This window comes from Sinohyriopsis cumingii, chromosome 11 (assembly GCF_028554795.1).
Source record: "Sinohyriopsis cumingii isolate HCF-2022 chromosome 11, ASM2855479v2, whole genome shotgun sequence".
In the NCBI taxonomy this organism is placed as follows: Eukaryota; Metazoa; Mollusca; class Bivalvia; order Unionida; family Unionidae; genus Sinohyriopsis; species Sinohyriopsis cumingii.
The window spans coordinates 49,742,397-49,754,839 of record NC_142971.1 but is presented as its reverse complement, the minus strand read 5'-3'; the positions used below and the strand labels follow the sequence as shown (position 1 = coordinate 49,754,839).

The window sequence follows — 12,443 nt, the reverse complement described above, 5'->3', positions numbered from 1 at the left end:
ATTATTCCTTCCAGTTGAAACCAGTCTTGAGTGCAAGATTCAACAGATGAGATAAACTCAGTGAGGCTAACAATAGGGAAATAAGGCAATTCATAGGGAAATCAGAAATGTGAAGAAAATGAGGAGACAGAAAACAAAAGTTGCAAACAAAAAATAGATAAAAATACTTTTTATTATACTTTAACATATCTGTGAAATCCCACCTTTCTCTTCAGCGAACTTTACAACTTCCCGCTTAAAAGCCGCTGTGTAAGACTTGCGTGATTTGACGGGAGGCATTGTGAGATAAGTTGTATGATTTGTACGGGGATATTTATATGAATGATTATGACTGAAAAGATTGATCAAAATAAACCGAACTCATTAAAATGTGCCCGTACTATAGCAATGAAAACAATGCCCATGGCTAAATTCATTATTTACATCTAGAGAAGGGAGTGGGCATCATTTCCTGTTGTACTTAATCCCATTGATGTTAAAAATGGGTAGCGTAATTGATGCGGATTAATGATAAAGAACAATGGGGTACCGGCAATATGGTAACTAGTATCGGTAGCTAAAGCCAATATCAAGGTCTAAACAATTGCTGCAACTGGCTTTGATTGTTGTTGGAAACCAAAGACCAATTTATCAACAACCGGTATAATCAAAGAGAGACACCGAATCGTCAGCTGGTTAAGAATGAATATAGGTGAAGTGTTGACATTACAATTTGCTTTAAACTGAACTGTGAAACTAAAAATCATGGATCACTGATGATCTATGAGTACTGGTAGTCCATCTATATATCTGATTTTAGTGTAGTTTAAACCTAATTTATTTGAGAAATTTTGTCAAATACAATTAGAAACATATGATTTGGGGTATTCAGTAGAATGCATGATCTACATTATTTTATAAATAATCATAGAACGCTCGAGTTAATATGGATTACATCCCTTTGTAGGATCAATTGGATCAATCAAAAAGCTATGCCGGTAATTGCTCACGTGTCCAACATTATACTGGAAAATCAAATATTAATGGACCAGTTATTTCATATCTTTTTTTTTAGGAACAAACAATATGCTTTGAATTAGTACAGTACACTATAGAGTATAGACCGTAAGTGTGCTATACGGCCTGGTGAAGTTTTTACCGGTAAGGTAAATTGTTTTCATTTATTTTATGTTTGAGAAATAAGAAAAAACACGCAGAATGCAAAATAAATAATGACAAAACTTACAAATATAAACGCAGTCATATTAGTTTATGACAATTTACTGACATAGTAATTTAACATGAATTTGTACTTCTATGTGACCTGTTTTCGATTATGCCGATTATAGAGCAATGTCAATAGCATACCGGATACTGTAATCCATATATAAGTCGATGCAATTTCAATGACACAATCCATATATAAGTCGATTCGGAGTATAAGACGAAGACCGAACTTTCAAGTCAAAAAGTATCGACTTATACGCCGGAAAATACAGTATCTCTGCTGAGTCTGAATATTAAGAAGCTGATTGTCCCATTTTATTGTTGGATATTTTTCAGGCAGTGCAGTAAGCAAAACCTTCATTTTGCCTGAAAAACGCGCAGATAAAGCATCTGAGGTATGCCTGTAAAGTTAGTCTGGTTCTCCAATCAACTCCATTGAATCTAACATGAAAATCCCGATCTACCAACTCTGAACAAGCATCTGGCTTTTACTGCAATAATTGTATTTTTGGCTATTATTCTTGAAGTCCCAGATTTAAGGGCTATTTCAGCAAGGCTTATAGTCAAATCATATGTAGGTCAAGCAACTTAAGTATGGATAAGGTTTAACACCAATCCCACTATCCATAGGGAGATTACTCTTGTCTGACTCTAGACTTACCAACCCTTTCTATACCTTCTTAGTAACGCATTCAATGTTATTGTCCATTGTACCAATTTTCAGTCAGTATAATGAACCATCATGTACTACTATTGTCACTCAGAAAAAATACCTTTACAAAGTTCAGAAGTGTGATCTGATGCAGCAAAGATTCAAAGACAACTCAACTAAAAGTTTTGTAAAGTACTATTAGAGTTTAATCACCTCCAGCAGTTTCAGAAAATGCAGATCCAAAACCAGTGAGCTTAAAGAATCCACATAGTGATGGCAATCATCTTTCCTGCAAAAAATACACTAAAAACCAATCATGTCCAATAAATAGAGCTGACGACTTTCCTGAATATTCCTCTGTGCTGATTGTGTGGACTGACTTGTGGTCAAACCAAAAGGGTTGGCAGGTCAATGACTCCCACCTCGGTAGGCAGATGACTTTTTAACATTTGTATTGCCCAAAAAAAGCTTTGGTGGGATGGACTTGTCAAATACTCCTGTTCTAAAATGACAGGGGAACATATATGAAGAAGAAAATGAAACGGGGATCTAACAGGGAAATATATTTACCAAAGTAATAAGTACTTCACTGACAATATGTACTGTACTACACACTGGATGTGACTTCAATGAAATATTGGGATCCAGGTGCCATAGAACCAAACCCAGCATAAAATGTGATGCAAAAGCGCATGATCCAGGGCTTAACAAAAAATTTTTGGAGCACTCATAATGGATCCTGGCCATATCGTAAGCTCACCTGGCCTAATGTTTAAAACTATACATCACAAACCTGCAACTGAAGAGAGACTGACCTGTCATCATGTAGTCAAATGTCAGCTCCTCGCCCTTTTCAATGTCTCGTCGGGCAAACAACGCGATTCTAGGCAGCCGTGGGTCCAGTGTGTTGATCCATACTCCATACACCTCAAGGTTGGGGTCACACTGCAATAGATTATGAGATAAATAAGAGGCTCAAATGCTCACCTGGCTTGTATTACAAAGTTGACCATGTAATTTCACATTCTTTTTATTTTGTAAGAATATAAGACTATATAACTATTTCAAAGAAGACTATTCAGTAAATTATGTTTTGCCGGTAAAATTTACATAAGCACATACACATTTGGAAAATACCTCCCCCTACCTCCCAAATCCATCCCTCCCAAAGGGACAAAAAGATTAAAAATGATCTTAATATTTAAACTGCAATCATAGAGAAAGTTTTAGCATTCTGTTGTTTACAAAATAAATGTCCCTGGTCAGGTACACTATGAACATTTTTGACAAGATCAAGTACAAAATACAGATATACATAACATACAGTCATTAAGCATTAGAAGTAATTTCATCAGTAAGCATTTTATTCATCCAGATATTGTAGTCCACTGCTGTTGCATTTGGCTGTTTGGTAGATGTCAGAAAGGTTGGTGATCTCACGCCCACTTTGACCTCTTGTTTAAAATTCAGTTTGGTATTTTGTGAACAATACACACAAAAAATTATGACACTGGACAGTCTTGATCTTAAGAACATCATAAAGAAATGGATTGCTTGTGGCAGCCATCATTTCACTGACAATAATGGACTAAATGCTTAAAATTATTTTGTATAATTCTAATGCGTTTAAACAATGGTATGCATTTTTGGTGAAATAATTTACGTCAAATATTAGGCTTATACAGAGCTCTGGGATGATCCTGCATTTCCTCATCTGACTGCCTATTCTCTTATTGTAGATGTGTAATGGTAATGCAGTCGATGGAGGAAGGAAATTTTTATTGGAAAATTATGTTTCTCTGTGAATATTTACTAGAACAATATAAGTATAAGTGCAATGTTGCACGAGAACTCCTGCAAATTAGTTTCAAGTCATGCATATAAAAAAATGTACTATGCATATTATACAACTTTTATTTAACCGTAAAGTGCTTGGCAAGTACAAGTCATACCACTGGTAGCAGTATTTTAGCTTGTCACAACATATCCTTTCCGATAGGGTTCTTTAGCTTAACATGTATGGTTGTTAAACTATATATTGAGCCTTGGAACAAGAATTCTTTAGTACTTCGAAGTTTGAACAAATACATCTTTAAAACCCATTGTAGTTCATCTTCAGACAATAACTTATTTTGGCAAATACTGGCTGATGATTTTGACGACGACAATGATTTTTAAAGTTCTGAATACTGTCAGATAATTAGAGCTGGGAAAGTGCAAATACCAGTGTGGGATTTTAAACATGAAAACGATATTGAATATAAGTCTATGTACATGCTGGCTGAATGGACAAGAATGGCATGCAGGTCATCCTCTCTTTGAACTGTATTTTGAAATTAAATACAAAAGAGGTAGAATACCCATCCTGATCAAAATACACAGAATTTAAAAGAAGAGTCCAGTTTTCATTTCTTTTCTCAAACAATTTAGTCTTGTGTGACCTTATAGCACTAGGCATAAAGGAAAAACAAACCAATACATTTCAGAAGTTAAAGGTCAGGGTCACTGAAAGAAAGGTCATATACCTGAGTAAAACTCTGGATGGCTTGACATTGGTAAGAAAAAATTCTTATTGATTTTGTATCAAAAGGTCAGATGTCAAAGTCACTGTGACTGAAAAAAATAAATGTTTTCTGCATGAAAACATTAGTTCTTCGTCACAGCACAGGACTAAATTTTAGAAGACTGGCACTTTGGACAAGGAAGAATCTTATAAATTTTAGGGTCAAAATCTCAGGTCAAGTGAAGAGAAATTGTTTGAACACAATAATGTAAGATTTAAACACATACCAAGACTAAATATTATAGATGGTTTGCACTTGGGATAAAGAAGAAACCAACTGATTTTGAGGTCAAAAGGGTAAAGGTCAATGTTACTGTGCGTGATATATTTTACAACAGAAAAAGGAAATCCTGACAGCCACAACTGTCAGTGCACCTTCTTCTAACCAGCATACCCAGATGGACGATCAGCCATTCTGAACTATGTACAACACTGTCAAACTCACTTTTCATTCAGTAATCTCTAATGACCTATTCAACAATGAATCCACAATTACAGATTTGTTTGCATGTATTTGATTCAACCTTACATACATCTACTCCTCTTATTGAAGTTATCCAAATATATATCCATATATAAAGTATGTGCAGATACATGGACATGAGAACAAAAGGAAAGGTTAGAATGCATATAGTTAGAACAGCAAAGATAAACATACATCCATCTAAGGGCTTTTATCACGAAACCACAGAATAACCATAACAAAATTTTTACTGTTCCCAAATTTCACTGAGAATAAATATAGTTCAACAATGTGTCTGATTAAAAGTTGACATGTCACGTTCAAGCTTCTTTAAGATACTCGTGTTCAAAGATGCTACAATAAACTCTATTTCTGAGGAACCAAATTTTGTTTTGATTTGATGTATCCCTCCGACAATATGTGTAGAGATCATGCATTGTATTTTGATCAATTATCCTTTTTGTTTATTTTCATTTAATATTCTGTCTTACTCATCTTAATCCATAGAGTGCTATACAGGCCTGAAAGACATGACCTCTCAAGACTTAATTGTTTGAGAAAAGAAATATGAAAACTACATTCTACTTTTAAATTACCTGTATTATACTTAGGCTTGGGATTCTGCCTTTTTTCATTCTAATTGAAATACCGCTGAATAGGGAGTTGACCAGCATGACTTCTTTTTGTTCAACCAGCATATAAATTGGACTCGTATTCAACATAATTTTTGGTTTTTAAATCACCCACTGGTACATGAAGTAACATTTTCCAGTTGCAATAATTTCATATACTTTAAAACTGTCTTTCTATAATCGCTATCATCAACCAGTATTTGCCAAGTAAATAGTCATCTCAAGACAAATCATGATGTGATCGTGGGTTCGATCCCCGGCAGAGTCATACCAAAGACTTAAAAAAATGGTACCAACAGCTGCCTTGCCTGGCTCTCAGCATTAAGTGGTTAGTGTTAGGACTGATCGGCCTGGTGTCATGATAATGTGACAGGTGGGATATCATGCTACATGTCTGCAACAGGATGCCCTAGTGCTAGACGTCATTGTAGAACATTATCTGTTAAGTATTACTGTCTAATAAATCAATATTGATAATCTGACTGGAAGACTTAAATTGAAAATGTTGTTGTGCAGATGTAACATATAAATTAATTTAGATAAATATTTTAATTAGAATGATTAAGACATGTCAGTTTGTGTTTTCTTTCATTTAAATGTATGTCACGAAGTATGATTATTTTTTTAAAAGAATATTAAGACAGTTTAGTTTGTTTAAACTTGTTCAATTTTTTCCTAAAACCTATTCTATTTTACAACCTATAAAAATTGTCAAAAAACATTTTGTCCAACTTAAATTATATATCTAGTTATTGTTTGAAGACAAAGAACTTGTTGAAGCTATTGTTAAGTTGGGCCGCATCATCTTTAAAGTTGGGTCGAATTGTCTTAATTTCAGCCCAAGTTGGGCCTAACTGTCATTGGGCCAAATTGACTATAATCTGACATAAATGGTACAACTTTCCCATCCCTCACCCTATTCGATCCCACAGCTTCAGTCCACTTTTTTCTCTCTGGTAAACAGGGTCTTTTGGAAAAAGAAAAAAATCTTTTGTCCCATCAATCTTTTGGTTACATCCATAGGCAACAGAGTGCACTATATTTGCTGTATAAATGCACGATCGTAAGATATATCATATAGACATTTACATGGGGAAATTAAATATCTGAATGGCTAGGTTGAATAGATGGGATAAATATAAATCATATCTGTTTTTGGCACATGGAAACTTCCGATTGTATATGAAGAGTGTCAAATAATTTTTTTCATTTAAAAAATTGGATTTTTAGTCTAATTAAACAATTGTTATGGTGTGCATACATAACAAATGGACTTTTTATGACTATAATAATATGACATGTTTGTACAATATATGTGACCAGCGACCTTCAAGTATGTTGAGCTGAATGAACTTTTAAAAAGATCACAACTTACCGAGTGATTGACAAAATGGGAGACATTTCCATACCAGGCTGCATCCACAGTGAAGGGGCAGTCTCCATCATTATAATCCAGATCAAAGAGATAAGTTCTTCCACTGGCATCATATGATTTTCCTCGACGCTCAGCTTCCTCATTGGTGATAACCTGAAGCACAGCATTAATCAGCTGATGATTATTGTGGAAATTTAATTAAATGAAACATAAAAATGTGCTGGTAAAAATGCCATGCTAACATATCGGTATGTATAATATTTAAAAATGAGAGCTAACTTATCAGTCTACAACTGTAGACAAGATCACCAAAAATAAAGCAAAGAAGCTCTTAAAAGACGGAAAAAAATAAATAAAACTGGTGATCATATGGTATGACTTAATTACTGATGGGAAACATTAAGTTTTTCCATTTGATTCATCAACACAAAGGTATCAATTTGGTTAAGAATAAAAGAGAAGGCACGAAATAAATTGTTGCCCAATTTATCAGAGGCAAAAGAAACCAAGGTCTGGGCAAGTTGAAGGCATCAACTTGCAATTTTCACATCTATGGTTCATTTTTCAGAGTAACTGTTTAGAACTGAATGTGAATCATGCAAACATGCATCCTAAATGAGACCAGGCAAAACTGTAAAGTTTTAAATCTAGGAATTTGTGAGAATTGTTGTCTTTTTTTCCTTCAAACTTCAAAGGCCTTCCTGTTGTGCTGCTTTTGGTCAAATTTAATAAAATTCTTAATGGCAAACATAGAAGGACAACTAAGAAAACAAAAAGTGAGTCAGATGCAAAGCCATAAGCTCACCTGTATGACAAGCTGTAAATTATTGTCCCAACAAACATACCACTGCTGTCTTGAATGTTTCTCTTGGAAAAATATTCACCGAATGTTGAAGCCAGACTGACAAATCAATGGTCAATGCAAGTGTATTTTTATCCAGCTATCATCTACTGAACAGGCAGTAATAACAAGGCTATCTACTGGTCAAATAAGTCAAGTCATGCAAGTTATTTCACTGCCTTTGGATTCATTAGCTCTTTGTCATTTAATATGAACCTGAGAAATAATATGTAATCAACAAGGAATGTTTTCTCTGAATAATACTTCACTTTTTCCAATGGAATACGATTCCAGTCGTATGTTCACTATATTCTGTCAACCACTTTGCAAAAGTGTGCATTTAAATGTGTAATAAACAATCATTTTACATGTACTCTTTTAAAAAGATGGTAGTACAGTGAACAGTACACAAATGCAGTGACAAATAAAAAAATCTGTACCCACAAAACTGGAAAAAATTCAATTTTTAAAAACAGTTTTAATATGCAGAGATCAAAATGGCGGTCTATACTGAAAAAGTATGCAACGACAGGTGCTTGCTGAATTATTGAAAATTACAACAATTCCGTGTTTGGCATTTTAGGCAGTGGAAATCATCATCTTTACTTCATCAGAATGATTCAAGTTGATGATAACTGGTAAAATAAAATATGAGTTTTAAGAAGAGTTGTTATTTTGCAGAGAGCAACATGGCAATGAAGCAAATAATTGCAGTGGTGTGTATTATTTCGATGAAAATATTGACAATATGTTGGGGAAAATTTAAAAAATGTAAGCATTTTTCAGTTTACTTCAATGAAAAATTGAGTTTAATGAAAACTGTACCCTTTTAAATTGGTAGAAAACTTTGGAAACATTATTATTATTATTAAAACTTATCCAGTAAAGCCAGACTGAAGGATGCCACTGCATTCTCCCATGCTGATACAGAACTTACACCAAAAAAACTCCAGTTCTACACAACTGCCTATGTGACTGGGCTTCAGTATGAAAAAGGTTAAGGTTGCTTTTACAAGACTAACAGTGACGGTATAAATGTAGGTAATAAAGTACGATAATATTGGTATTAAATTAAACTGCTGCAAATTCTCTAAGATTTCCATGATGATGAGAAATGCCATAATCAGAATTCTGACCTCAGATAATCATATCATTAACAGAAAGGTCAATGATGCCATTATAGTAAGCAATAAAGGTCATACCTCGGCACTGAAATGGAACACTGAACTAAGCAAATTTATTATGTTGCCAATGAGACCAAGAGCAAGACCACTTGCAACAATGCTTAAAAATACCAAGTATCACCATCCTAGTCCCCTAAGTTACATGCACCAATCAAGCAACATTACCTCTCCCACATATTCCATTACAAATGAGCCTTGCTTAATATTCTGCATTGCCTTGACACCCCAGCCTCGACCATTGGCTGTTCGAAAGATGCATACTCTGAACTTTCTGCCTTGCTGCACGACTCTATTGGGACAGTCAGGTCCACACTCACATCGCTTGTTGCATTCGTAGATAGGAGTGCCTCGTGGGACACGCACCCGCTTGTGCTTGTAGTAGGCAAACACAGCCCCACACTGGGAGGGACAGCAGCTCTTCTTGTTACTATAGCAATCTTCACACTCACATCCTACCAGAGGGTCATCAGGAATCTCGATCCCCTCCCCTGGCTTGTAGTCATTCAGGTAGACAAAGTTCTCAGGTGGCCCTTCCAAGTCTACACTATTTTCTACATCAATGGGAGCTGGATCGGTATTGATGGAATTCAATTCTCGTTCCCACTCCTTCAGAGCTGCCAGAATCTCTTTTTTTTTCTCTTTGTAAGCTTTACTCTTGGGATTAAGAAGTTTGTAATTTATTAAAAACTTGGGAATCTTTTTTCCCTTTCCACTGATCAGTCCTTTGTATAAGGGTTTCTTACCTGTTGTGGCACTTGATAATCTTACCAACTGCATGGGTGTAATCCTGTTTTTCAGAGATGTAAGCTTCTCAAAGATTTTTTCTACTCGTTTCCTTTTTGCTTCCAATGGGTCTTCTTCATCATCTACTATCTCTGAAAACTTTCGTTTACGCCATAACCGTAGTTGTTCTGCATCACCAGAGTTTTTTGCATGAAATTCATCAAGAAGGGACTTGCAGTTGCTGAGATTTTCCTTCGGTTCCCATGTGTTATGTTTGTGACTCCAGCCTTTCCACTTGATGAAATAGTGATCAATGCCCTGAATGGGAAAATAAAGTTTTGTATATTTACATAAACACATTGCGCATTAAATAACATGACGATATTGTAATTATCATAAAGAAAAATTTACACTTGCATTTATTAGAACAGGGTTCACATGCTTCTGAAAAAGAAAATTTCAAGGTTTTTAAGGAATTGTTTTCAGGATCACTGTACAGTGTTAAAAACTTTATATCAGAAAATGGCATTTTTTTTTAATCAAAAGCTAAGACAGTAAGATTCTGATTAGACATAAAACCAAAAACAAAGCATGCACCAAAAGAAACCAGTATACCTATTGAAACTCATTAATTTGCATGCAACCTCTTTTAATTTGCAGAATAAGAATGTCAACTTTACTCTGGTAACTTGCACGCTGGTATGAAGAAACATTTTTTTTAGGGATGAGTTGTTTTAGATCTAACAAAATTCCTACAATTTTTTCTATCCTTGTACATAAAAACTGAAATTGCTATTAAAATCAACTGACGTCTAGTTGATGTTGCAAACATCTACCTTTACTGTAATCCAACTATAGACTTTATATTTGATGCATTCACTGTTAAGGACACACTGAGCAAGGGATTCTGCATTGAAAATAGCCCCAGTAGATTTCTAACTACAAGGATGAATCTGCTGTAGTTGGGGCCACACAGCCATTCTAATTTCCATTGGCAACCCCTTTTTATTGCGAAATTTCCCAACTGAATGTCAGTTAATCTTGCTGAACTAAATTTTTCCCTCTTTTCAATCAAATCCATAACATGTGTTACTTGATTGGAACCGTAATTTTACCGGTTTCCTTACCCGAAGTTATATTAATCATGCAAAAGATTGGCATTGCTTTCAAGTGCATTTAATCACAACAAGTCAAGCTCCAAGCTGGAATCCAATATTTGGGAAATATATCCCGTCTTTAGAATTGGACAAGTGGCAAAATATAATGTGTGTGTGATTTGGATTTGTAACATACCTTCAACAATTTTTCGGTGATATCACTACAATGTCTGTAGTGTGGTAGTTTATAGAGATGTCTAGCATTGGGGCATCATGCCACAGGCACATAGCATGATGTCCCACCCAGTTACAGTATCCGGATACCAGGCTGACCAGTCCTAACACTAACCTCTTTATGCTGAATGCCAAGCAAGGCAGCTGTTAGTACCATTTTTATAAGTCTTTGGTATGACTTGGCCAGGGTTCAAACCCACGACCTTCCTCATCCGAAGCTGACACTCTAACCAACAGGCCAACAAAGTGGTATAGGCAAAATAAAGACATAAGATGTTCAAAATATTCATTTAAATGTTTTGGCACATTTTCATATCAGATGATAAAAATGCTAATGAAATACTATTAAAAGATTATACCAAATGTAAAACTTTTCTGATAATGCTTAATCCTTGTTGTTATAAATTATACAACGGCAACTGAAAGAGTTTTTTAAAGTTGCAAATTGAAAACCATTTTGCATACATCCATGACAAAATTACAAATGATTTTTTAAAAATATTAGTAATGGACCTAGATACATCCACTCAGTTATAGTCTGCTTCATCCTGGACAACGCAAATTAATTTTTTCACTTGCTTTCCATGTATTATGTGTGAATTTTCTGTGGGAATTTCATAAAAAAAGTAATGCAATTTCTGGTTTTATGGCCATCAAACTTGTTAGCAAAAACTTCTATCTCTACAACTTATTCTTCCATGAGAAAATTTACCCCCAAAATTCTGCATTTTACTTTGACTATTAATGCATTGTACTGAAGCAGAAGGTGAATGAATGGGAATGCTGTGTAATCAGTGACAAGTGGGAATGCTGTGAAATCAATGCTGAATGGGAATGCTGTGAAATCAATGCAGAGTGGGAATGCTGTGAAATCAATGACAAGTGGAAATGCTGTGAAATCAATGACAAGTGGGAATGCTGTAAAATCAATGCTGAGTGGGGATGCTGTGAAATCAATGCTGAGTGGGAATGCTGTGAAATCAATGCTGAATGGGAATGCTGTGAAATCAATGACAAGTGGGAATGCTGTGAAATCAATGCTGAATGGGAATGCAGTGAAATCAATGCAGAGTGGGAATGCTGTGAAATCAATGCTGAGTGGGGATGCTGTGAAATCAATGCTGAATGGGAATGCTGTGAAATCAATGCTGAATGGGAATGCTGTGAAATCAATGCAGAGTGGGAATGCTGTGAAATCAATGCAGAGTGGGAATGCTGTGAAATCAATGACAAGTGGGAATGTTGTGAAATCATTGCATAGTGTGAATGCTGTGAAATCAATGCTGAATGGGAATGCTTTGAAATCAATGACAAGTGGGAATGCTGTGAAATCAATGCAGAGTGGGAATGCTGTGAAATCAATGCAGAGTGGGAATGCTGTGAAATCAATGCAGAGTGGGAATGCTGTGAAATCAATGCAGAGTGGGAATGCTGTGAAATCAATGACAAGTGGGAATGTTGTGAAATCAATAT

The 12,443-nt window shown here is 35.2% G+C and overlaps 1 protein-coding gene across 1 annotated transcript in view; it reads right to left on the bottom strand.

Annotated features, from left to right (window-relative positions):
* Positions 1 to 12,443, bottom strand: part of LOC149788422 (histone-lysine N-methyltransferase SUV39H2-like) — a 35,175-nt gene that overhangs the window by 7,975 nt on the left and 14,757 nt on the right. The window contains exons 3-5 of the mRNA XM_089974402.1: positions 9,082 to 9,957; positions 6,892 to 7,044; positions 2,674 to 2,803 (exon numbers count right to left, since the gene is read on the bottom strand). Of these exons, the coding sequence (XP_089830528.1) occupies positions 2,674 to 2,803; positions 6,892 to 7,044; positions 9,082 to 9,957 (1,159 nt within the window). The remainder of the gene's footprint in view (positions 1 to 2,673; positions 2,804 to 6,891; positions 7,045 to 9,081; positions 9,958 to 12,443) is intronic.